The sequence below is a fragment of the Temnothorax americanus genome, unplaced genomic scaffold, assembly GCF_048541705.1.
Source record: "Temnothorax americanus isolate GAGA-0224 unplaced genomic scaffold, ASM4854170v1 Scaffold2, whole genome shotgun sequence".
Taxonomy (NCBI): domain Eukaryota; kingdom Metazoa; phylum Arthropoda; class Insecta; order Hymenoptera; family Formicidae; genus Temnothorax; species Temnothorax americanus.
In genome coordinates, this window is record NW_027509338.1 from 3,780,251 (window position 1) to 3,808,010 (window position 27,760).

Here is a 27,760-nt window from a genome sequence, read left to right on the forward strand (position 1 = left end):
TCCGATCGAAGGGAGAGAGAAAAAGGACTAGCGTCTTTGACGGACGTTTTGTTAGGAGAAAGAGGTGTGACAAAGAGAGGAAAAGAAGAGGAATGGGGAAAACTGGCTGTGCCACTCGCGCTATTACGCGGATGCGAAAGATCAAAATATTGCGATCGTGTGACAAGGTGGTCGTTTCGACACGAAATTAACGGAAATCAAGCTTCCAAAGGAGATGTAGGCATTACGCCGCGCACTGACACAAGAGTAATGAGTCCTCGTTACGACAACCCGTTTTCCCGATGCTTTCCTCGTATTTCTTAAACGGCGCAATTTACAAAGTGCACCGATCTCATCGAAGGAAATGAAACGTTGTACCTCGTTATATTCCGCGTATTTGCTGCAAAATGCACGCGTATCGAAATGACACTGTACAAAATAATGAGATGAATTGATTGATGTGAAAGAGGACGTGTAATTGCGTTTAAAAAGACAAGAGCAGACCGTCACACGCGCATTTCTGTGTCTGTGCAAACATAGAGTCGTCAAACGATTCTATTTATTATTCTATAAAAATGTTAAGATAAAGACGTTGCAAAATGACTACACTTCACGAGATATTCCATTCCATTTCATGTCAGAGTGACATGCAAAATAATGGGAATGAATCGATTGACATGAAAGAAAATATATGATTGAGTTTAAAAAGAAAGAGCCATTGCACATTCAAGATGTATTGTTGTATTTGTATAAATATAATAGCATCAAAACTCACTGTATGTATAAAAATATCAAAGTAGAAACGCAAATAAAAAAAAATACTAGATATTCTATCCATTTTAGATCGGAATATATCTATGAAATATGAAATATCTTGGAAACTATTGATTTTTTTACATCATTGCTTCACTTGAATATTTTCACAGTAGAATAACTATAAAAATTGATTTATATATAAAATATACGTTTCAGTTCAAAAACGTTTTAATAATTTTATGTCATCGCGAATAAAAATGTTTTACCTCAATATTCGTTTTTTCAAATCAAATAATTCTTAATTTTTCTATAACATAAAAAGCAACAGAGATATTGCAATATTTCGCGTTATCAAAGGAAGTAAACCACATTCTATATATTATAAACACTTTTCTCTACGTCTAAAAACACGCGTTATTAACCCGTAAGTATGCTCTGAAGTATAACGAGAGGAAATTACTCGCCACGAAGGTCATTAAATTATTAATCGACGGTCTCTTGAATTATTTCAAGTTTCTTAAATTTTTGTACTTTTAAGCTTTAGACACAAATTGCTTTTACGTCAAAGTTCGTTGCAATCGATGCGACGATGCTCGATATACCTGTGTAAAGGGATCATTAAAATCTTTAATTATCCGCAAATCAAAGAATGCATCGTTGCTTATTAAGCTAATGAAATTATTGCTGACGCTGTTACTAATTGTTTCTGCTGTAATCGGCGGTAATTCCCGTATGCTGCTCTTCCCACGCAGCCCGTCGGCGCAGTCGGATTCTCGCAAGGATGTGTATACGGTTAGGTACCGAGAGGAACGAGTAGCAGTTAAATCATTTTATATGCATTTCAATTTTTTTCTCGTATATACAACGTTACACGTACTTACATAACATCACATCGTTCGCTATAATAATAATTATTACCGAACTTAACTTAAGGACATACCTAGTCATACGATGACGATGACGACGACGATCGTAATGTACGGTATGTATGGTTTATTTTTTTTAGCAGTATATATATATTTATAATAATAGTATTCCGGGATATATATATAATATAATCTTGATTGCATTGTGCCGCGTTGCAGCGCGCATGAAATAATATATACAGGACGTATCTAACAATCAAAGATGAGAACGTACGCCGTCGGTACGTTGGCACGACAGCGCTTCTGCGTATACAAGTATTTCATATATCGTACAAGTATAATGTCTAATTACAACTATGGCGTCTAGTATGTACATACAGATATGTCACGTCAGCTGTTCCGTTTCGGGCCCGCATTTCACATCTAACGAAGAGATATTTTTTTTAGTCAATGGAAAAAAGTCGAAAATCACATCTCTTATCAGTCATATCCCCCCTCTCCCCCCCCAATTAAGTCGTTCACCGATGCGTCTACGACATAAAATTTAAAACTTACCCGGCCGCTTCCCTGAAATGTGACGTTAAATAAGGATGTGAACGCGGATCTTGAGCTTGATCGCTGCGACTTCACTCGGGCAACCGATGATTTCTCGACGATGCATAATGCGGGAAAACGTACAGCTTCTCTTTAGGAAAGATCGAGTAACTCAGCACGGGCAGGAGGAGAAAGGGGGAGAGGGGAGGGAGGGAGACATTATCGAACGTTCGGCCCGTTCAACGCGATCTGGAAATAACGTTTTGGAGGGGCCACTCATCTCCGCGACTCTATTTCGTCGGGTCGAGACACGTACATGTCGATAATGTCGCGTCAATCAAGGCTAATGACGATGATCCTCGCGTCGTGAGAAGAAACGGACGCTTTTAATGCGACCCGATTGTTCGTACATGATAAATTCACGACGATTATCGGCGCGCCTCGCGCCGCGCTGGTTAACTGCTCGAACCGTGACAATTATATGGCAAAATCTCGAGCCGTGGCTAATAAAGTGATACAGCTCCGAGTACGTGATGTTGCAAGGCAATGTACAATCGATTTTTCGCGGTGCTCTTTAGGACGTTCGTGTTCGATGGTGGTCGCCTGAATATCGTATAAGGCAGAAGGAAGGCGAATGCTAATAGCCTATACAATCCGTAACTATTCTAAAAGAAAAAAAGGAAACGGAATAAAAAAATCTCTTGCCGTTATTAATATCTCACGATCGGTCGATGAATGAGTATTTCCTCGTTCGCTATCTAAAGCAAATTAAAAATAAAAAAAAGGAGGAAACTAGGGAAAAGGAGGAGGATTCTAGACGCAGGGTGGGACGAGGAGGATGAGATCGACGATTCACTTAACGAGAGTTTCTCGGATCGTCGTCGCGCTTCAGCAAATCGGCTCGGCCAGGGGCTGCGGCGGGCCGTAAGGGGAGGCCCATTGGCCGACCGTATGAGTTAGAGCCGTCGTCGATGCCTGCTGCCTGTCCAGGCTGGACACCGGGGCGCCGCCCGGATGCCCGGACACCGACGTCGGATACGCCACCTTGCCGAGGGCCTCCGCTTGCAGGGACAGCATCAGTCGATTCGCGGCTTGCCTCTCGGCCTCCCTCTCCTCCGCCGTCTGCCTCCTGCAACAGAATCGCGCGGCGATTGTTCCGGATTAATCATTCGCCCGAGACCTATAGAACAGAAAGTTACAATAAAGTCAAAGTGACGGTTATTTCGACTTTATTGTGACTTATTAGTGTTCTACTTGAGGACTAAAACTACCTTTATATCCGACAATCTGATCGTCGAAGATATCATTTTTTCTAATTAAAGACGTATCGCCGGCCCTCAAATTGCATTTTCCGTAGTTGCGCAAGTTTGTACGAGGATGTGGCTTGTCGGGAGAAACTTCCTGGCTTTTGACACGGTAGTCTATAATATAAATCGACTATCCTAGCACCATAACCGAAGTTCTCAACTGCCGCGCCGCGCGGTGCCATCAGGATCGCCGTAAGGACGGCCTTGCGCGAGGGGAGCGAAGCCTCGAGGAGGAAACGAGGCGGAGTAAAGAGACGGCGAAAATAGAGTGGCGGTGGTTGGGCGGAAAACAGAAGACGGATGTAATAAAGCTAATTCGATTCGTCACTATAGCGGAGCGCAGGCCACTTTGCGCCGCAGGATCGCTCGCGCAATCGTCTGTTTTCTAGCGTTAAGTCTATTAGGGCGCCGCAAAATGGCCGACTCGTTCGGTAAGGTCGATAGAGCTTGCGCGGCACGATCCCGCCAGGCGTGACGAATGTCGAATAGCGAACCCCAGGTTGCCTCAGGATACAACATCGTTTGTTAAAATCGTATTTCCGAATGTCGCGCCCGTTAAAAACACATTTTCTTCATTTTTTCCCCCCTTAAATCCCCTGAAAGTTACCACATGCCGGGATTATAGAGCCCAGGCGCGATTTCGACGGTCGCGAGTTTCTCGTCGACGTCGCTTCCGTGACAGGATGAATCGGGTACCGGGCGGCGGGCGTGCCGCGGTCGAGCTCTCGACTTGATCCCAATGTTTTCCCCGCGTTTGTGATCGTTATAATTTCCTAAAACTGGTTCCTCCGGCGTAATGCTCGTGGAACCTTCCAAAGACCGGTGGCGGCGACCGCTCGTGTCCTCCTCACGAATTACGCCACGTTCCCGGGCCTATCGCGGCGCAGGTACATATCTCGTTGACCCTCTTTTTGCCCGCCTTTTCGGCCGCGAGTTGAGCAACGCGGGCTCAACGACTTCCTGTAATTTTCTTCACCCGATACACGGAATAAACGAGCTACCCGGTGCCGCCGCGCGGCGCGGCGCCGACGATCGCTCGCCTTCAAAATTTACTTTCCGATTCCCTCGACCCACTTCGTCGTAATTCCCGTTGTTTGTCGTCGGATTGATCTCTTCTTGACGAACGACCGCTATAAGCGGAAAACAAATCGCTTTATCTCGTAAACGAGCTCGCGTAAAAACGGCGCTTGCGCGTTCAAACGAGTTGAAAGATGTGGTTGATTTCTAAAAAGATATATCTAATATTATTATTCATATAGATTTTAATCACTGTATATCGCGTATTATCGCGACGCGAACGAATCGCAGGTCGAACAGATTTCGAATCAAATTATATGGACCGTTCATCGCACGTTTCGTTGCCGCGACAATGACAGGGCGGAGACGAAAGTAGAAAACGCAAGATTTAGCGCGTTGGCACTTTTATTAGCTTTTAGGGCAATATTGAATCTCGCTCGTCCGCGCCCGTCTACGGGATCCGTTGCGGCTACGCCATTGCCGGCAGTGACAGGTGCACCTACGCCGCTGCAAGTAATTAACGCGGTTAGCGATTAATAATTGACGGCGCCGTGCCGATTACATTTTGCAGCCCCGACGCAGCCTCGCCCTATTCGCTGCGGCCGGCATATAACTGTATTCTCTCGCAACCTGGGACACATTACTCTTATCTTTATACTTCGGCGCACGCTCGGACCCCCAACGAGCGCGGCGCGCGCTCGATGCGCGAATATAAAGCACGTTCTCGCGATTCTTTCTCTTTTAATTAACCCGGGCTGCGTCTCGTAACTTTTATCGTTATTTACGTTTCATTAATAGCTTGACCGTTGCAGGTTGCGTCGTGTCTTGCATCTACATTATTTTTGCGTTTTCGCGCTTATAAGATATAAGTTAAAGATAAAGCTGAAAGCGAGTCGATGAAACTCGCTAATCGCACCGAATCGCGACGCACAATACACGTACCGATTGATCCTCCTCGCGCTACCTGCGGGTACATTACGCGCGTGATATATCGTGTCGAGTCTGCGAATCGAATGTTTGAACGGTTACCGGCCTGGTCCTACACCGTAACCGATGAATGTTTAACGAGGGGAATCGGTGCGGGGTCTCGCTCGGGCCCGGCGGAGATCGAAACGATTCAGCCAACGGATTCGAGCGTTTGACAGTTTAAAAGCCAAGAAGCTCTCGGCGGAGAGAGGTGTAGGGGCTAGGGGCTGAAAGAGGTGACGGGGCGCGGCGGAGGATTGGCAGTCAAAGCGAGAAGCTGCGACCGACAGAAGACGAGGGGAGGGGGAGAAGGGGTGTGAGAGAAAGAGAGAGAGAGAGAGAGAGAGAGAGAGAGAGAGTGCCCGATGGTGCGGCGATGGGAGGGAAGAGACTACATTATGTACGGGACAGGGCTAAGCTGTTAGGTACCTGAATTATTGAGACCGAGTTATCTCATCTCTGCCTACAGTCATCTCGTTACTTTAAACGCAGCTGCACGCCGGACCGTACCGCGCCGCGCCGCGGCTTTATGTCGCTTATGCGTGCGGCCCTCCACCGAAATTCCTGCGACTATACCTTTGTTTTTAACTCTTTACGGGCCAAACTATTTCTCGCAACTGAGCGGAGAACAAGTACTTTGTCCTCCGCAACTTTATCTAATCGGCTGGTTTAACATAAACCAAAGAATTTTGATTACCGCAATGTATACCGCAATGTATTATGTCCAACTCGCACAACGTAAGACCGCGCAAATGGTTAAACTTGAACACTATCGCGAACGGTGATCTTATATAAGATGTAAAATCCTCGAACAAAAAGAAAATGAAAAGCGAAGAAATTACGAAAGACCTCTCCGATTCACCCTCCCCCGTTTTCCACTTTGCCGTAACGGCGCGGCGCGGCGCGGAGAAAAAGTCGAAGTGGAAAAGTCTGTCGCGCGCGCGCGGTGATGCGTTATTGATCGCGCGTATGATTACAGGCTGTCGTGTGTGCGTCTTTAATTAAAAATGATGTACTTGTCACTCCGGCGTGAAGTTAACTCGTCGTAACATTCTAGACAAATGTACCTGTCACGGCGATAACATTTCCGAGCGTACCGCGACAGATAATGCGTGTCGTCGGATTCTAAATTGAATTTCACGTCTGCTCTCCTCTCGCGACGACGAAAAAACTTTTCGGTCACCTCCACACACGGTGCGTACGACACCGTATAAGTCCCGCAACTTTCGCCCGTTCGGATCAAATCAGGACGCAAGTCGTTCGTATTTCAACGTCGAGACGTCCGAGTTAAGCAAATGTTGAGAGTTTTTAAAAAAAGTAGGACGAATTAAGCGAATTTATATTTCCATTGCAATCCGTAGTGCACATTTTAATAGACAAATAAATAAAACGTATATTTCTAAACTGTACGCGTAATTTTAAATCACTTTTATTCCTAAAAACAGATCATCAGAGAATTGAATAATAGTTGTAACCGAGTCTGCAAGACTTCGGCAAAATTATCGCCAATAAAATTAGAAATGTTCATACTTAAGCCCAACGTCGTTTCCAGCTACACGCTCTGCGATGCTGTTGCGAATAGCATTCGTTAAAATTAAAAGAATTTGTGATTCTCGATCTTTTTTAAGAAGGTATCAACGGAGGTAGATCTTCTTCGGTGATTGCGACATTAAAAATGAAGCTCGTCGAAATTGTATCGGTTTTAATTCTTAATGAACCGTCTCTCTCACACAAAGTGATTATGGAAAATCGAATTCGAAGGATAAATAGAGTCTTGGATCTGAGGTTCGTGGCTCGTTCGGGAAACTATCGCCGTCTCTCCGAAAACTTCTCCGCAAGTTTACCGCTTTATCACGGCGTTTCGTAGAACGATCCAAGGACTCCACGGCACGACAACGGTTTTAGAAATCCTGGAGACGAGGGAAACGTGGGAAGGGGTTCGGAATACGGCAAAGTATATTGTATATACGAGTCCTCGAGAATGTCGCCAGGGTCCTCGTCTCGCCGCCGAGACGCCCCCGGTATCGGGGACCCGCGCTACGAACGAGCCCCCTTTTATCTAAATGACGTGTTTTTGTCCTTCCTTATCTTGAAGAGACTCCAATACATTTGACTGCCAATGCGTTTACAGATATAGGCGTCAGGCCACGACTAACCCGCTATTAACATTCCGAGAACGCAATTCTCGAGTCGTATTTTCCTCCGAAAAATTCATTTGTCACGGTAACAATGATGCCTCGACAAAATTCGTCGTTAGTAAGAGTCAAACTAAATAGCCGATAAACTCCACGAAGAGAATCCTATCGCGGTTTTGCTGCAACCAAAACGAAAATGTCGTTCGAGAACTCACCTCCATTTCGTCCGTCTGTTTTGGAACCAGGTCTTCACCTGCGCGTCCGTCATCTTCAACGACTTCGCCAACGCCGCACGCTCGGCGGAGGCCAGGTATTTCTGTTTGTGAAAGCGCTTTTCCAACTCCGCGATTTGCAGCCTGGTGAAGCTCGTTCTCGGTTTCTTCCTCTTCGGTGGCGTCCGGTTCTGATAGGGATGACCGATCCGCCTCGGAAACGCTCCTAAATCAAGGGGGGGAAAAAGAGCACTGATAAGCGTTGTTTCGGACACTGCTGGCGACATTCTGTCGCTGTTACGTCAGCGCGTATCTCTTACGGTATTCTTGGCAGGCGAGCGCTTAAATTGAAAAGATATCGTCGATATCTTGAAGAAAATCGTAGTTAAAAGGACACGTAATGACCCGTCGTGAGTCATAAATAAGAGAGTTTGCTTGAAATACTTGAACGCTTGACACATTAAACAATTGTCATAATATAATCGAGTCGCCTTTTCTTATTCATGCATATCTGAATCGTTATAACATTAATGATATTATCGACGGTTCGATAGAAAAGACAAATTCGAAACCGGGCGATATTGCAATTTATATTTGTTGAACGTCACTCTTTGTCTCTCGTTCGGCATCGCGCGGTCCGTTCCGCCCTTCTATTATATACCAGATAGGCAGCTGTCGGAGTCATTAAGTCGCTTATCTCACTTGTATTTAGTAATAGCGCGCGAGTAACGAGAAACTACGCTAAATGCCCCGTGCGTGCGGTTGTATTTGCATACGTAATGAGAAGGTACACGACATTACCAATTTCACGAGACCAATAAAGGAGCGAAGAATCGGCCGCTTAGATACGATAGCGACCTGTGTATACGAGATATCGCAAAAACGATTCGCCTGCCCTCCTCGACTTCTGCTGCGACCGACGGTTCCCCGCTAATGGATTGGAACGCGGTCTCTCCGGAGAAAATCCGAATCGCTGAGGTGAATTTAGCGTTTATTACTTCGGCGATTATTCCCGCGATTGTCTCCCTTCGTAGATTTCATTCAAGCCACTCGCCGAATTAATTAGGGGATCAAGAACGGAATGCAATCTCTCGCGGACACGAACGGAAAACCGTTCGCGGATCATAAAATCGTATCGTCGTTTGCCCAACGCGAGCCTGGTATTTGTTTTTGCAATACCAACGGTCAACATACTTATTTCGATGCGCAATCCCGGCCGTGGCTCGGGATGGCGGGATAATCAGCGTACGATATAACGGTTTACATTTCCAACTTTGATTTACTGCTAAATAATACGAGTAATACGCTTCAGAGACCCTCTCATTATGCCTCGCATGAGCTCGATCGAAGGATCGCGTGCCTTCAAGTGATATTTATACAAATACACACGAATGAGCGCTGGTTATTCTATGGAGGCGCACATTTTCCGACGCGAGTATATGGAATAGCTGAAGAATCAATCAAATTTTTTTACCGAAATAAGAAATGGACCGGGTATCATCTCTCTTCATCTCGTCGACTATCGGCCGCGCGGACCCCTCTTCACAATTTGCTGGAAACCGGAGGAATCATCGTTAAAGGGTAAAAGGGCCATCGAGCGAACATTATCCTATTATGCGCCCCCTTTTTCCCACCCCTGCCACGTTTTGCGCCCGTCCTTTATCGCCACTCCTCGTCCAGAAATACATCCCGTCGCGCGGTAATCGCGAGAGCGATCCAAATAATAATCTCATTACCCGTTCATTTGCGATTCCTTATCGATCTGTAAACGTCAAAATGTGTATCAAGCGAACCCGCAATATCTTGAGCCTAAAAATAATTAATTCTGTCTATATATAAACGATACGATCTTCAATAGCTCTTAAATGCGGGGGATCGAATTATGGCGAACGTATAATAAAGAATAAAATGCAGAAAGAATTCCGTGCGCGATTAGAGATTCATTAGCGGGCACGATTAATCTCGATTCCTCGTTATTTACGAGAAGTGCATGATTTATGTGCCGCGGATTAATCAACGATCCGTGGCGATATTATAGAGCACGCATTAACATATACGTGCGACACGCAATGTGATATTGCAATTGATATATACTTATAATTGATTTGACGAGAGCTGCACACACGGACACTCGCGATTGATTTCTCACAACTGTCTCGCGCATGTTGGCAGGCGGTGTCGAATGGCGATATAATTATGGCGATGTAATTATGACGATACGGCGAGCACCGTGAAAGGACAAATAGAACCCATTCTTGCAACCGTATCGCATCCGATTCCCATTTCAGGATCCTTCCTCGCGGCGCGGCGGCGTACTTTAATATACGTGGAGCTTCGGCTTCACATTGGCCTCTCACATTCTTATTCCGCGCGCGCGAATGGCTTTCTTGCGTCATTGCTTGCGCTTATTAGGACGATAATCGCATAGTGGCTATTATACTTCGTTCTATTATCGCGGCATACTAGTCTAGTATAGCCGTGCGCTGACGGGGTCTCTCTCTTTCTCTCTCTCGTGATCCATCCGTAATTACCTTCCTTCGCGGAATGGTCAGACACACGCGCGATACAAGGATCCGGACCCGCAAAGCTCCGACAGAACTCTCACGGAGCGGACGAGATGATGGAAACGTTTCAACGTGACGCGTCGGTTGGCGTAAATAGATACCCACCGACCATTGTATTTGTGTAAAAACAAAAACACGAGCGCCTATCTCTTTAGCAGGAGCAACAGTAGGGTGTAAGATCGCTCGCCTTTTACTCGGTATCTATATATACGTGGTAACGAGAAAAGAATAAGAACCAAGTGGAGACATTCTCAAGGTATCATATTGGTAATTTTTATCATGACAAACGTCGATCATTGTCCATCATATGCTACTATAAGTAACTCTCGTAATCTGCAAAGTGATTTCTTCGGTCGTTAGTCCTGTTCCATCACATTTAACGCTGAACGCGAGTCTTCACACTTATATTTTTTCCGGTTTTTTTTTTGGAAGGAGAATCTTGGCGAGTTTTAGCAGAAACTTATCGAGGATTCGACGAATAACGATGTTCATTATCGAGCAGCGTATATACGATCGATAACAAAGAATTAATCGGCGTCTGTTACGACGGAAGAAGAGGTGACCAGAGCTTTCGGCATCGAGTAAGAAAGAAGACGGTCGTCTCGTAAAAACCAATTAGGCCCCGCCTGCCAGCCGTAACTCAGCGTTTGACGATAACACTCTCGATTTCTGTTAATTAACTGCGTTTAAGGCGCCGCCCGTTTTCCGATCTGACATGTACGTAAACGTGAGTGTATAGACTGCTGGCTCGCATCGCAAGCGATATTCGGAAGGAGTTTATAGGAGTTACCTATATCTCGTACCTAAGCAGAGGATTAATCCGACATATATTTCGCGTAAAATATATGTATATATAATTTGTGTATCCAAATAAGTCGGCAAGAAGAAGCCTAAGACTTTGTTACGGAGATGTTCGATTTGTTTACGCGAAATTGGTTCGTGCAGCTCGATCGCGGCGCGCTTTCGTGTATCCAGCGATATCGTCGATCGTACCGGTAGCCCGATTGCCGGGTAGTCAGTTGTCGTTAGCGTGTTTAACGACAGTTCAGTCATCGCGATTTGTCGAATGGTTAAAGTCGACTTCGACATCGCGCGCGGCGGTTGTTTTACCGTGCAATTTCGGTCAGGTATATACTATGCCGGCGAATCTTTGCGGTCGAAGCGTTTAACTCTGTCGACAATTCCCGATGTTAAGGATCGCTGACTCTGTCGAGGCGATATTTCTGAAGAAAATTTTTATATTTTTATATTTTTAAAGTAATTTTAAAGAACCCCGAACAGTATAGTATCAAGGGATGACTCTTTTATTCCCGATGGAATATTGAGGAGAAGATAAAGAAAAAAATAACAAATATTATATTTTCGATTATACTGTATTATTTGGGAATAAAACATTAAAAAATGCTTTATTGCAATATTGTTTATAAATCAAAGCATATATCTGGCCCATATTAGGAAATTATGGATTTTAGAAAATTGGAAATTATTCAAAATGGAGATCAACGTGATAAAACTTATTGACATAGATCAGTAATATAAATACAGTTTAATAACAGAAAATTTCTTTCAATATAACAAGCTGCAAAGTCTATCGCGAGATTTGCTCGCCGCAGAAGACCGTGGCAAGGGCCTGCCCGCGAGGTGGTCGTAAAAACAAGATGGCGGCGCGTCACTGCAAAATGGTCGGCGTAAATAAACGGCACAGCAGCCTCCTAGCAAAAATTATCAACTGTTTTTTTATTCGTGCCGAAGTTTCGTTTGGCTGACCGTTCTCGTCAGCGGAAATGCCTGCGTCCGATCTGTCGCCCCAATTTCTATCTTTTATCCCAGCACAACAATTATTTATCTATTTAACTATATTTATCAGTTATAGTCACCATGTATTTTCGTCGAACGATTTCCGTCAAATCTAAAATACTATTCTTCGCTCGTCGATTAAACCACTCTGATCATTCCGACGCGAAGAGTCGCACTTTACAAAACCAACCAACCGTTCGTTGAACGTACTTAACAACGTGAGTAATAGCGAGTACCGGTTTCGCGTCATCTTAAAGTGGACACGCCGGAAGTGAACAATTTTTGTTCACCGATAATTCCCACCGTTCGCGCGCGGTAAGTATACTCGGCAGAGTTTATGACCGCGGAAGTATCGTTTCCGTTGTCTTCTAATACGTGCATTTGCATGCTCCGGATTCGATGCCGGCGAAACGATAAAAGAGAATTTCGGTAATAACTCGATTGCCGAAATAACGATAACCAGATAAAAATCCCGGGATATAACGCGGCGTGGGGAGAAATCGGGGCGAAAAAAGCTCTAATCAGGATTGGCAGTTTTTCAACGGTGACGATTCCCGAGAACCGCCGCCGCGACGGTTTCGTCCTCGGTGACCTACTGAGCTTGTAACATAACCTTTGCAGCGGCGCTCTGCAACGATGACGATTCCTCCCGCGACCGAGAAAGAGCCAAGAGCCAGGTCGGGGAATCGTCCGCGATGACGCAATCCCCTCGCGCCGCGCCGCGCGCGCGCTGCCATATGCCATCGCATCGCCGCGATGCGACAGCAGCGGGCGAGCCTAGAGAAAGTCATTACTCGGAGAGCACGTTCTGCCCAGTAATGGAGTTTGCGGCCTTCAAAGTAAATTGTTTTCTGCGCGCGGCGCGGATTTCACGACGACCGGTCGGCCGTCGTCGTTGAAGAGAAGAAGATCCCGCGACGGCTCTCCCGCGAATTCCCGCCCATACCCGTCGCGGCGCTTGTCGCGAAGGCGCGCGCCAAATCACGTCGCGAATCCTCTTAAATCCCTCCGGATAATCCTCTAATCGTAAGTCCTCTGTTTATCCTCTTTAATCTCCGGCTAATAGTTCTCGAACGTTATCTGTCACCGTTTCGGTGTCCAGGTAAACAGATATCCCAACAGATATTTTTCCCGACCGATGGGCACTCTCTTTTCTCTACCTGTCGTTCTCCCTTCCCTCGTCGAGAGTCGTTTCCCCGTCCCTCCCGTGATTACGGATCTTAATTGTTCTCGGATGTTAGAGCAGCTGGACCTGGAGGAGAGCCCGTAAATGAAATAAAGGTGCAAAACACGCCGAGTTTCGCACTCGCGAGCTCGCTGTGTGGTTACAGCGCCGGGAAAGAGAGAAAAAGAGAGAGAGAGAGAGAGAGAGAGGGAGAGAGAGAGAGAGAGAGAGAGAGAGAGAGAGAGAGAGAGAGAGGGAGAGAGAGAGAGAGACTTGCCCCTGGACATGCAATTTCAGGTGCAACGTTATCTGCAACTGAATCTTTACGAGGAATCGTGTACTAAAGAATTCCCGAGCTCCTATACCGCGACCCGCTGTAAATTCTACACGCGCATTCTGAAAGCGCCGATGTACGTACACGATCACGTGCGTGCGCGGACGTTTATATGTACGCATACGCGCGCGTACCTGCCGATGGTGTAATTGAACCAACATAGCGGACAGGCTAAATGGCACTAAACGAATTCGTGGAAAGCACATACCCCACCCTATATATATAAAATTATATTCTCCATAGCCAACCCTCGCTTAATATCGCGATCTCAGATACGCCGGTTCCACACGCTCGGTGTTCAGCCTCAAAATATACTCGCCATTTGATGGTTTTTCTCCCTTTTTGTCTCTCGGCATTCTTTCCTGGTTTAGAATCTTGCGGTTAATAAGGTTTGATATATGCATTTGATTACCACTGCATTCTGACGGAAATCATAAAAAAAGAGAATAAGTCCATTTTTAAAGCCGCTTTGCCATCATCTCCCGGGCGCACAGTGCACGATAAGTGCGGAATATAATATTTCCAACAACACACATATCTAAGGCAAAATTGGACACTCTTTCCGTAATTAAAGTCTTTCGAGGAATCGCGGCGAAGTGTTGCCGCTCGTATAAGTAAGGTACACAGGCCTTGCAAAGCGCAAGGATAACTGCGGCGCTGTTACTGTAATGGGAGTGCTGTGGGTGCTTTGTTAGTGCTTAACTAGTGGAAGGAAAGGAGAGGCACACGGGGCCGAGGGAGAATGAAAACTAAAAGTTTTCAGGAATGTAAAGTCGATGCGGTTCCAATCGAGAAAATTGCTCAAGAGCGCCCCGCGAGTATAAGAAACGCCGAGTGTTACAAGTCTTTAAATTTTATCGTCCGATCTTCGGGGAAGATTAAAGAAACGAATCTCGCGGGGAGGAAAAATTGCAAAAGACGTCGTCTTGTTTTCTGTCGATACTCATTTAACCGTAAAGAAGAGCGACGAGAAAACCGTCAATAAATAACAGATGGCTTCTTCGTCCCATTCACGCCTCACGTCCGAAGATAACAATTCGAGATGCGAGCATAATAGATAAAGTAATGAAAATACCTTTTAACGACAGATTTTAATCAGACATAATCACGCCCGTGTACAACAATCATAAAATTAATAATTTTACGTCGACGTATCGCGCTCGCAAGATCCGACACACAGAATTTGCTTCTGTAAGTATATACTTTAAGATTTAGTTAACCGACCATTACGTAACGTCGAAAACTTTGGAATGCACGGATGGGGGCTCCTCTCGCGTCTCGCGTCGATCGGAAAAGGGAAATGTGAGAGTCGCACGGGCACCGATCATTTCTCAAACTCCATAACTTGATATAGACCCCTCGACCTGGATGACGGCGGAAGGAGGGGGGGGAGACGAGAGACGGGGCGAGAGGTGAAGCAGCGGTGCCTTACATTATCGATATTACGAGGCGTCGATAAAAAATCGCATAAAATTAAGCAAGCTCGCACGTGTTCGCGATAAAACTCAATATACCTTTAGCCTGCGGTGGGTTGCGTCAGTGGTTCTCACGTCCGCTTTTCCGCCGCGAACGAGCGTTTAATCTGCTAGCGAACATTTTTAGAGCGCTGTTACATGGTTTCAAAGAGATGCTGTATAGTCAAGCGATCCTTATTCTTAACTCTTAGCTGTCACGACTTTTGTTCCTAAAACTTTCCAGGTGCAGCGCGCGTTTGATAGACCCAGATTAATCAGAGGATACACGTTTTGCATGTTTTGTGATAGATTATATTAATTAATAACGTAAAGTTTCCTTATTATCTGTGCGTCGAAGAACGAATGCGTCTTCTCCCGCTTCAGACAAAACCGAATTATTTCTCTCAGTAAGATGCTACACTACTATTTAAAGTTACCCTCTAGCTCTCTTATATAGTCGTCATATTTATTTAAGTATCATAAACCGCGGCTCATACATTTCCCCGCGTATACTCACATATAAAAGCGAGCTTTTCATACGTTGTATTTAATTATATCTTCATTCTTCGCCAACGCGTCTGTGACTCTTGACGCATTATTGTAACTCTTACTACTATAAATAGTATTAATTTTAAGAGTGTCCCATAGATTACTTTAGGTTTAAATATCTTGAGATTAATATTTACAGATGCTATACCATATGCTTCCACGGCGACTGGATTGTTCGAGAAAAGTACAAAGGACAACGTTCGGTAAGTTCGCTCGCCGGTCATCCATACGTTATGATAAGCACGCGGCGCGATCAAGGTCTGGCGAAATTCACTGTGACGTGCCGCCGCGAAGACCCGCCAGCAAATCCCGTCGATTTCTCCGGGGACCCGAAAAAAATCGCGAATGATATGCCGGAAACCGTAACGCTCTCTCTCTCTCTCTCCCTTCCTCTCGGCGCTAGTTCTGGTTCCGCGCGATAAAATATCGTCGCTGCGCGACCCCGCGTTTTTTCGACGCGCCCGCGTCAAAAGATTTGCCGGCCCGCGTTTTTCCGCGGCCTCGAGGGAGGTTCGATCGACGCGGGAGATAGGGGGACGGATTCGCCGGCCGATCTCTCGCGTATCTCACACGCGAGAGAGTATACAGACGGTACCGCTTGTTCCGAGCGGCCGGACCCCGATCAATTGACCCCACGCGAAAATATCGCGTTTTACACGCGCGATTTGCCCCTTCGCGCTCTTTCGTCGTCGAGCCTGATGAATTATTACAAAGCCTAACGAGCGGTTTGCCAGCCAGACTTTGCAATGCGTATTAAGGCACGTAATTTTTAGCGAATAAATCTACTACCACAATTGTAACAATAATAATAATAATGGTGATATAGTAACTTATATAGTGATATGGTATGTTATTTTATATAGAAGTGCAATATAAAGGAACATAGACACTGTGATTAAAAATATCATAAAAAATATCAAATTAATAGTATATTGAAATAATATGTGACAATATATATCTATAAATGCAAAAAGAAAAAAGATACATAGGAAGTAAAGTTAAAATTATACAAAGAAATAAAAAGATATAAAATTCATAAATAAATCAAAAATTTGTGAAAGAGTAGACACGGAGACTGCATGGCTGTTAAATGCATTCAAAGATCAATTATTTCGATTAGCAAGTTCAATATTGAGCGTTTTATTTAACGCCAATATTTAATGCGTATGATGAGAGACGGAGAGGGAGAGGAAACATCGTTCAAATTACCAAGAGGATATTACAGCGGAGATTATACTATCGTTCATCTCTAATTTCGCCTAATGCAGCGGCGATGCCTTGTAGGGAACGATCCAAATCCATGCGGTATCTCGCTTCGTTCAGAATCGTCGCCAGGACGTTTCGGGATGGACCGACTCGGTCGCTCGTTCGCTCGCTCGCACGCGCTAATTGTCCGCAGCGAAATTAAACTGAAGTCACGTTAATTATATAACTCCCTTCCCGCCGCGCCCGTTTGTTCGGCGCGTAACCCATCGGCGGTGGCTGGGCATCGCGACCAACGAACGTGCGAGCAAACGAGGGGGGGGGGGGCGGCGGCGATGATGGACGAGCGCGCCTGACCTTACGGGGGCTGCCAAGCTCGCCCAGCGAAATCCCTAACTCAACGCTAACTCGATCAGTCAACGCCCACCGTGGCCCACACCGTGCCCGTTGCTCGGCTCTAATCTGCCTCCAGATTAATTACTACGTAATGCCAGCCTGAATAATTATCGTTTCTACGGAAACCCGCTCGCGCCGGCGCCCGCGTATACTCGCACGCGTGCTTCCGCGTTGCGTTTCTTCGTCCTCCCTCCTCTCGCTCAACCCCATGTGTCAACGTTTATATACACGTGTACCGTGTATTTCAATTCTATCAAGTTCTATTAGATCCGTCGAATAATTACCGAGGAAGGACGAGATGTATTTAATTAAAGTAATTCGGTTATGGATATTGTGATTCTTTGTAATTCTTTGCACGCCTCATTACAAGTTACGTCCGACGAGGGTTGTTACTGCAGCAAAAAATACTTCGCATATTTACATCGATTTTGCAGTTACGCGTTGCACTGTACAAGAACGCGCCAACCGCGAGTGCAGTTACGTTTTACACGCATCATTTGTCTCGGTTATTGTTTCTTCGAATACGTGTTCCCCTCACTTCGAAAAGGCGATGTTTTAAATCTTTTTCATTATTCCAGTATTACCGAGACACGCTGCCAGGGAGTTCGACTTTAACTCAATCAAATTTAAATAATGTAGTCGTCAATTTTCAACATAGATGTTAACAAATACTTATCTTTCACTGAATATGTCTTTTAAATGACTCAATTCCGCTATTACCTTATGCTTAATAGATTAATATATCTCTTTTTAATTAGCGATCGAATATCTTTCCTGTCAAGAACAATTGCAATCAAATTTCAAAAATAAATAAGTAAATGTTACCGTATTGAGATTATTTATAACTCAACTCAATAAAATTATCAAGAATATGCTACTTACATCACATATAAATCGTGATCGTTATTCGAATTGTTAATTTGCAATAACCAGATTGATTTTCTTACTACGTCTGCACTGTATTCTCGAGAGGATATATATTTGTATTAACGATCTACTCTACGCGTCTTTACTGTCGAGCAACTCGTACGATGCGCGATGTGGGAGCGGCGTGTCGCGAACCGAGTACCGTACCGGGTCAATTGCCTCTCGCGCGTTTATGTTTCCGCTACGAACGATCCGAAAAATGAAGTGCGGGCTCTAGCGCTAATAACACAGCGTATAACCAGAGCTCCGCGGCGAGTGTGCAAAATTACGCCGAATACCGAGAAACGTTTTTCCGCGCGCGCGCTGCGCCTCGCGGCCGTTCACGGGATATTGACGCAAGAAATTTCGAAGTCGAAGCCGCGGCTATACTATACTGATGGCGGCACAGGGCACAGACGATTCCGCGCATGGAAGAGCCCCGTTCGTTTTCTCAACCGATTCGCGATCGGTAGTCCCGACCTTGAGCCCTGCATGCTCTTCTCGGGGCGGGCGGGTTCCTCGCAATTTATATATCACTGAAATCTCTTTCCAATTCGGTAGCCAACGGCGCCTCGTCGTAATTCGTAATAACGTATCTACCGCGCTACCGTTCGTGGCCACCGGGATTTGCCGGCGAATCGGGAACAAAACGAGCACGTACGAGCGGTTAAGTGACTACCCCGTAATTTCTAATATTTCATTTAAAACGAGGAAGACGCGCCCGAGTTCCCGACTAAGGATGGCCCCGGGGACCGCTGAAAATATTATAAATTGCGGGTTGTATATACGTATACCTATATAGCGCGCTTAATTATTCGTATACATTCTCGCGCGCACGGACATACGTATATACACATTTGGACAATTTCATTGGCGAGAAGGCGCCGCGCCGCGCCGCGCCGCTCCGGCCGCAGCGGCATCGGCGGATTCTGGTTTTCAGGTTTCGGTCACGCGATGCCTTTTTTCTCTGTTCCCGGTACCCGCTTATCTCCGGCCCGAGGCACTCCACGGCGCATCGACACACTGCGCCGTTTCTGTTTCCCGTATACCTTCGTTTTGTTTTGCCGGTCGTATACACAAGCTATAGACTCCCCGTCCGAAGTCAATAAGCACCGATCGTCCTCGCGGCAGTTCCCGAGAGGCCGCCCTTCCCGATCGCCCGGAATCCTTTTGTACGCGGGTATATACGCTGCTTATTAAGCGTACGCGACGTCTCGCGACGTTACGTAAGGAATGGCGCCCGGGTTCGCAGGAATTACCGCTTAACGAATCGCCCGTGTATTAGGTACGTGTGTTTCGTGCTGCGCCGCGCCCGTGCCATTGTGCCGTAACCGTTTCCCAGAAAGGCACAAATCAGAGGAGTAATATGCGAACGTAAAAGTGCGAAGGCCTAATTATTATTGAATGCCTCCGTGCGAGGAGCGTACATTGTAGAAAATTGCTGTTGCGGGAAGCTAACGCTCGGGCGAGGGGCCCCCGGTTGGGCCCCGGCAGACTCATCGCCGCAACGCCCCGAGGATCATCGGCCCCGTTTCTGGCCCCGCGCGTTGCGCTGCGTTGCGTGGTGCTACAATTGAAGAGTTCAATTAGAAACCGGTCCAAGTGCCGAGAGCTAAACAATTGAGACCAATAGTCGAAGCGCCGTTCGCATTCGCCGCGAGGCCGATGTCATTCTGCGGTCCAATCGTCATCTCTATTATGCCTTTTCAGCTCGAAATATATTGAAACCTCGGAGAAAAACGGCTGCTCGTTCATTACATATGTATGTTCCTGCGGTACTCTTCGATGTTGCAGCGAGTCGCGAGGTGACGGCGCGAAACGAAACGGCGATAACATATGAACTTTAACAGGTGACTTTGCCGTTTAATCTTTTGCACTCTCGGCATTTCATATCCTGTTTTCAACATGACTTCCCGATCGCGACCTACTCTCAACTTTCCGTTTCAATTGACTGTCAGTCAATAAAGTGTCCATTGCATTTACCGAAAATAAAGCGGATTCTACCGAGATAATTCTATCCTTCGAGAAATCCCGATACGTCATGCCAATTAATTGGAGATATAAAGCACAGTCGCGGCGAAGTAAATTTCGCGCCGATCTCGGGCCGCGTTCCCGAAAATAAAAGTTGAGGAAATCATTGTGAGATATAAGTATGTGTGTGTTGCGGGTTTACGATGCTTCACGGCGACTATTTGACCTATTTGCAATTTTCGAAACGCATTCCCCTTGCCAATTCACGAGGAGAAGTATCGCAAAAGTGTGGACGCGGGTTCCGGAGCATTCGTAGAATCGTTCGAGCCCACTTTTAACGACGAGCCGTCGTTCTGCCAGCCGCATTGGCGTAGCGCCGCGTGCAACTCCCTTTTCGCGTGTGCGCCCCACGAGAAAACATTTCTTTCCCAGAAAGCTATCGCGCCGATACGGAGAGCCGATTCGAGGCCAATATATCGATGAATAATTATTGAAAACCGCAAAAATACAAGCCATATAAACTTCATTTCTCGTTAAACAAATCCTAACACAGGATACGTCCAACGTGATAACATATTTCTTTGAGATAATAAAAATTGACGCAAGAACTGGACGAAGAAGTGGTGCGTCTTTATTTTTACGCGAGCTGAATTATCTTTACAAATGCATTGATCTTATCATTATGTGTGCACGTACGAACGATTTATCCTGATTATATGTATGTTGATTATGAACGCGCTATTTAACTTATTTTGTCGCGACCGAGCGGGCGAAGTCGTGCTACAAGTGAATGATTTATGTATTGCCACGGTCATCATCAATTAACGTCACAACAGATAAACGCGAGAGGCGCTGTAAAAGGTGACACAACTCCCTTTCGTTCGTTTCGCTCCGCGCTACGCTGGTGACCGAATGGCTCGAAGAGAGTTTATCGGCTCGCGATCGGAGCGAGACCATTATGTCAAATCGGCGAGATTGTTTCTCTGAACGTAAATTGCAGCCCGCTTTCGTATAATAATTACGTCCAAATTTTATAGCGCTAGTTTCGTAGCGCCTAATTGATCGGAGAAACCTTTCGGACCAAAACGCGTCGTCAATAAAGTTTCTCTCCGTTTCGCCGCGCCGTGCTGAGACTCTCGTTATTAAAGAACGATATGCAATCGATACGACGTCTCACAATGTCGGCGTAACGACAACGTCGAGGCGAATCTAGGCGACAATTAGCGTTTGTCCCCCGTTCATGATGGTTTCGGATTTACGTGGCGTCTTCGCAAAACGTGGTGTTTCCGGTCGAAACCTCTCTCTCTTTCTCTCTCCGACTCTGATCGAGCGCCGCGTGTCATTTCAATGTCAAAGTGACAGGTGGCGGGACGTAATAGAGGTAAAAGAGGTACAAAGCAAATAACCGGTGATTACCGTTCGCCCGTCGAACAAAACGTTACGCGCTTTTGTATATTTCACGTGAGTTAAAAGCGCGTTTTCTCTTTCCGCCGATCGATCCGACTAATGTTCCGCGATGCCAATCCGATCGGGCGTAATATGCTAAATAAATGGCAGCAAACGCGATTTACATTTTCGCCTCGTTTAAGCGATCGCGACGAAAACAGATCGCGAGGGTTTTAATTATGCAAACTGCACGTTATGTTAATTATAATGCTTTATACGTTATCGCTCTCGCGATGTTTCCTTTTCCCCCAAGAAGACAGATTGAATCGCATCGGGCGTCGTGTTATCTATGACATCTATGCGTAGCATTTATCAATGTGTTTTTATACAGAGAAGATGCCTTCCCCCAGGCCGCCTATAAGGTATGGTTCCGTCTCGGACCCACAAATCTTGACGCACGAATTAACGATGTGCTTTTCGACAAGTGATCAATTTTCGACACGACGTGCTTTTGCAACTGGTCTTTACATAATCTACAATCGTGAGACCGATATGTCCGAGGCATATATCATGCAAATGTCACCAGCGGGCATATTGTATCACGATCGACATTCGCGCGTAACGTCGTTACGTGGAAACAATATCGTTTTGAAGGATTATACTTTGTTTCATTGCGCCGTAGCGTGTGTCGGCGCTCTTCTCTTTGGGGCATTTAAGCGTACTTCGAACGAAATAATCGGGCGAGAGAGTAATGTTGCTCGTACGCATAAATACATTTCACTCACGCCACGCAAGTAATAGCCGGGTTTCATTACCCGCACGAAAAAGTCGGCATTCGAGAATGCATCGGTGTAGACGCTAATTATGTATTTTGCACGTACCTGCATTTTAACGTTTACACTTTTTACGTCCTTTTCCCCGCGTGGCAATGATCGCGCCCGTAATGATGCCCTGGCGCGGCCAACATTTCCCGTACCGTATTTCTCCCGATTAAAGCAAATTAAAATTATATGCCTTTCTAAGAGAGAGAGACAGATATACGTATGCGAGTTCAAATTGCATTTGTAAATTATAGATATCTCGAAGGCACGCGGGTGAAACATGAGAGGGCACCGGGTAACAGAAAAGTAAAGTTTCTTTTTAAGAGCTATCACATTTATATTTATAAGTTGTACAAAACGGTTATCCCCCTCCCCTCCCTTCCTCTCCCCCTCCTGGTTTCGCGAAATTCTTTTTATCCTAACTGATATTTCACGTCGCGCTTTGAAATATCCGAGAGAATTTTTGGCTCAAAGTTCTCTGTCCTTCGCGATAGATATACGTTGTCGCGTAAAAATATAGCGATTTAGAGATCGCTATATAAGCGCTTTGGATTAAGTGAACGAAAAGGGTTATCGAGCGAACGAAACGGAGGTAACGTGACGACTTCGACTTGTCCGCATACCATTAAAGTGTCACTCGGTGTCTTCGACGATTTCGTACCGGTCTGATCGCGACGACAGGGCGAGTGAATAATTCGCCGCTGATGCATAATTGATATCCTCTATATACGGTTAGCAGTCGCGAAGCGCGCGCAGTAATGACACCAAGTGGAGACCCACGCCTAAGCCCGGTCGCCGTCTAAAGATATACCCATCCCAATTAGAGAAATTGACATCGGTGATCGCCGACGCCAACCGGGGAACGCCTCTCGTCGCTCTCTTGCGCGTCGCTTTATATTTCGTCACTCCGATTCTATCGAGCGGCGCGGCGGCGCGGCGGCCGGTCGTCGCTCCAATCCCCGTCGGGATAATACGGAATTAATAATATCTGACAATCTCGCTAATTGCGCGAATCATCTGTTCCTTCTGCATCGTGTTAGCCAAGATACGCGGAGACACGTATAACTCGATCGGACACGTATCGCGTACGATCTCGTTACGGAGATGGTCTAGTAATGTATTCACGATGGCGAGAGAGATAAGTAAAATATTCAGATTGACGATGTTTAATAATTAACGTCTCTTTTTTCTCCAGAATACCGCAATACATAGTTATGCGAATTAATTATTCGTAAAAAACGTGATGACACTTAAATAATTGCAGATATTACTTTTATTAGACGTCGTTAAAAATCGATTTGTTCGGGAATAATTCGAGCGCGTATATACACTCTGTTTCACTTGTAAATACATACCCCAACTCAAAATTTAATAAAAAGAGTTAGAAATTGATGCGTTTTAACTCTTAACTTCAAAGCGTCAGTTCGCCAAAAAAGCGTCGCCGGCGCCGCGATAAAACGGGGCTCGGTACAATGCACATCGAGGTGCCCGCGCGGCTTCGTAAATTACACGGCGCGTTCGAGAGAACCCAGTAGAATGAAATACTTAAATTTCCGTTTTCCCCGCTGCTCTCGAAAATACTTAAAACATTATTTACTCAAAAGGCAATATCATCTCGCACCGAAATCGAGATACAACTCACGCAACGAGATAACAATACGGAACAACGAGCGCCGTAGTAGTATGATAACGATCAGCGCGTACATTCACCGAGAGTCTCTTACTCCATTTCTGAGACTGCTACTTTCAGGGCAAAACACACGTTGATCTGACAAACAAAATGTTCTCTCATACTTGGCTTGACAATAACTTTAACTGGTCGTGCAGTCCTGAGAAAAGAGAGAGTAATTAGCGGAGACAATGTACATGCTTCTTTTAGGTCGAGAAGCATCACTGAAGCCTTGGCGCACTTGGTACCCAAACTGACCCCTAGCCTGAAGTAAAAATTAAGGAGCAAAAGGCTTCTGGCTGAGATTTCCTTATCATATCGATGATCGATGTTTTCATCAGTAAAAAGAGTTCTTAACGTTCTTAAGCAAAAGTCAAGTTACATAATAAACTCAGAACATTTAGCTGTAAGACATAAGCACCATTTTATTCCAGATGACCTGCCTTTCGGATCTTATATCATCGGCGCAATTTCAACTTATATGCAGTGACATTTCAAGTTAATTTACTCTTATGCACGTATATTAACGCGCGCGCGTACCTGCCAGTCTGTCCTTGAGATGCGGATGCGCCTGCAGAGGGTGCGCAGCGAGGTTCGCCAGGATGCTCGCTCTGTGCAGACCGGCCGCCGCGGCTTGTTGCTGGCTGTGCTGTAGGGCCTGCAAACTCCAGGGTGGTATCAGCGCCTGTGCGGGCAAGGAGCTGGCCGGCGCGCCGTTCGCTCCGGGTGGCCGGTGCGCCGGTACCCTTATAACACCGCCGCCGGTGTAGATAAAACCGGCGGGGAAAACTCGGAAAGGGGCGAGGAGATCCGCCGTCGACGCGCAATGTACGGATGAGGAGGAGTTGGCGCGAGTGTCGAGCGTGCTGTCGTCGTCATCCTTCTCCGACAGTTTCTCCTCGGCGTCGTGGCCCCAAGACCGCCTGCCGTCGTCGAGAACGCCACCCGAGGCCGCCTGGTTGTTGTTGTTATTGTTGTTGTTGTTGTTATTGTTGTTGCCCTCTTCCCAAGACCACTTCCTCTCCTTGTCGCTATCCGGTTCTTCCGAGGACGGACTCTTGGGATTCTGGACGCCGCTCTCGCCAAGCAGGCGACTTATGCTGAACGGATGGCTGCGGGGAGGATCGTTCGCCAGCGTCCTCGCGCCGGTTTGACCGGGAGGCGGCGAAGTGGAGCACTCGGAGGTCTCCTGAGACACGTGGCGGCCATCGTGGCTCGCGTAATTTCGCGGGCTGCAGCTCCGGGAATCCGAGTCGTCCACGTTGATCTCCTCCGTTGCGTCCACGTCGCTGTCGCCGTGCTCCGACATGATCCCTCCTCCTCGCGAACTCCGGAGTAATCGGCACTTGTTATCGGAGACGGTGCGCTTCAAACAATGGATGTTTTCATCGAGCCGTCCGCAGCGTCTACAGCGATTCGGAAAGTGACATCGATCGCGACTGCGTGGGACGATCGAATAAGTGAGAGTGCGGGATGTTGATGGAGGTGGGTGATCTCGTAGAGAATTTACCGAGGACTATAGATTATGATTGTATCAAGTTCGATGCGACGAACGTTTGTATTTATTGCACGAGCGATTTAGTTCGGGGCACCTCGTAAAATTTCTGTTGAACGACGGCCATTTTGTTTCTACCGATGTCGGTATACTGTTTGTTCATCGGACGGAGATTTTATCAGACATTTATTTCCCTTCCCGAACCTTTCCTCGCGAATTAACTGTCCCTGTCGTTTCTCTGCTCCTTTTCTCGCAACTAATTTAAGATACAACAGTCCAACACGGATTCCACTGCTTTCGTTCACCGACTCGATTAGCCATTGGTCCTTCTTGATATTCGAACAACCAATTTTGTGTCAGTCGCTACACCAATTTCCGTCTTCAGAAACTAAAATCCATTCGTGAATGACGTCTCTGTTCGATAAGGCAGATCGGGGACCAACGAGCCTCTCTCGAAGCTGGCCTCTCCGTCATTTTATACAGAAATCTCTGATGCAATTCCGTGGAATAACCACTTCACGCCGGTTGGAAACGTTCCGTTGTATACTGGAAAGATTTTTCGAAGCTTTCTCGGAAAAGCTCCGATCGCACTAAACCGGATTCTTGACAGGTCCTTCCGATCGCGGACGTCAGAACAGAGCAGCTTCTCTCGAGCAACACTTCACGGACGAAAACGCACGGCGGTAAGAATTTTGCACCTCGTGGAAAACATAACAGGTCGCTCGCGCCTAATATCCGAACGGAAGGGGGATCCCCGTTCCGTTCTCCGTTTCGTTGAAACTCGGTTCCCTCGGCTTGACCGGAGTGTCGGCGAGTGCGTGAATCCGGGTCGGTCGCGTCGAGAGAGACGGGACGTTGTGAGGGTACCGGCGAAACCAGGTGGTTTATCCCTACCAGAGAACGGTGAGACGCGTCGCCTACTCGCGTACGTACGTATCGCCCGATCCTGCCCACCGTCGGCCGGCCGGCCAATCCCGCGGCGGCGTTGTACGCCCACGGGCGCGCGCATTGGTCGCTGTTAAATTGATACCTATTTAACATTTAAGCAGAATGTTGCAGGCGATCGCCTTTTTCCTCCCTGTATTATTTATTGCTCGATCGTCGTACCTCCTTTTTTCGCCCCCTACTCTTCTCGCTCGCTCGCTCCGCCGCTTCTTCCTTTGCGTTTCTTCTCTTACCGCGTTCTTCTTCGCGGGGGCTGTCTTATAGCCTCTCTTTCTCTCGCTCGCTCCCCGGCTAGACTCGTGTCCTCATCTCGCCACGGCGCCGCGCCGCATCCAGTTGAGGAAGAGCGGCGGGACTTAATTACGGAGAATACTCTTGTTGCGCTCTCTCTCTCCTTCTCTCCTTTCGTTCGTTCGCCCCGTCATGTTATCGTATATCATGAACGCCATGAAGAGAATATGCAAGAGCAGCAGTTGCATTCCTCTTTAATTTTAAACGTACGAGCGAATCGTATGAGCGAACGTTCCGTAAAAAAAAAAAAAGAAGAGGCAGCAATTTTATTAATATTTATCAATCCGAATTTCAGAACACAAAATCTGGCAGGAGAGCCGTATCGCGATGGCCCGTCATCCAATTTATCCTGGCTCCTTTATTCCGCACTGTTATCCAAGTTTTCTAACATCATCGAATTATCCTCCGAGAGATGCACGCCAACCGGAGATCCTTCTCGAGGAGGCGGGTCGATATTTCTTACCGGGAAGTTCCTTACTACCGATCGATTAGTCGCACCACCCCGGTAGGGGTGGCTGTCCGACCGCGTAAATGCGCGGGCGCGTCCTTTTATATGAGCCGGTTTAAAATGGTGACTGTCGACAAGCTCGACCCGCCATTTTCCACGTCCCATCGAGAAAACGTATATCTTTCCCCTTAACCAAACGAGGGACGAGGCACTTTTTCTGTGCTCACGAAGGAGCTACGATCGAGTTCACTGTATCAAAATTTATCCCACCGCGAGAGAATGTTTAAGGCCTGCAGTATTTATATAGTCGCGTTTCTGCTTAAGAACTGAAATCAGTCTTGAGATATAATATTGGTCTAACGAATAGATCTTCAGATTCAACTTTTTTTATTCATTATGTCATGTATTTGTAATCGAGCGATTTAATTGAGGAAGAAGTTTGTCTGGAAACATCAGACAAACGTATGATTTATAATTGATTCTTGAGAGAAAATCATATTAATAGTTTTTAAATCCATATAACATTTTTCTGGTAATAAATTTCTAAAATAAGATATACTTATTTGAACAATGAAAAACTGATTTTTATTTTGA

The 27,760-nt window shown here is 46.2% G+C and overlaps 2 protein-coding genes across 2 annotated transcripts in view; both read right to left on the reverse strand.

Annotated features, from left to right (window-relative positions):
- Window positions 1–27,760, reverse strand: part of Rpl19 (ribosomal protein L19) — a 94,227-nt gene that overhangs the window by 44,620 nt on the left and 21,847 nt on the right. The gene's annotated exons all lie outside the window — the stretch shown is intronic.
- Window positions 1,523–26,386, reverse strand: C15 (homeobox protein C15). The gene is made up of 3 exons (XM_077405521.1): window positions 24,528–26,386; window positions 7,776–7,998; window positions 1,523–3,264 (listed from the first exon to the last, which is right to left on the reverse strand). The coding sequence occupies exons 1-3, from the start codon at window positions 25,294–25,296 to the stop codon at window positions 3,024–3,026; spliced, it is 1,233 nt and encodes a 410-aa protein (XP_077261647.1). The 5' UTR covers window positions 25,297–26,386; the 3' UTR covers window positions 1,523–3,023.

Bases quoted from the DNA above. Each gene is read 5' to 3' on its own strand.
- C15 (XM_077405521.1), bottom strand. From the start codon at position 25,296: ATGTCGGAGCACGGCGACAGCGACGTGGACGCAACGGAGGAGATCAAC. The intron at 7,999-24,527 runs GTACGCGCGCGC...CCCTTGATTTAG, and splicing joins TCTCAAGGACAGACTGGCAG to GAGCGTTTCCGAGGCGGATC. The intron at 3,265-7,775 runs GTGAGTTCTCGA...ATTCTGTTGCAG, and splicing joins AACAGACGGACGAAATGGAG to GAGGCAGACGGCGGAGGAGA.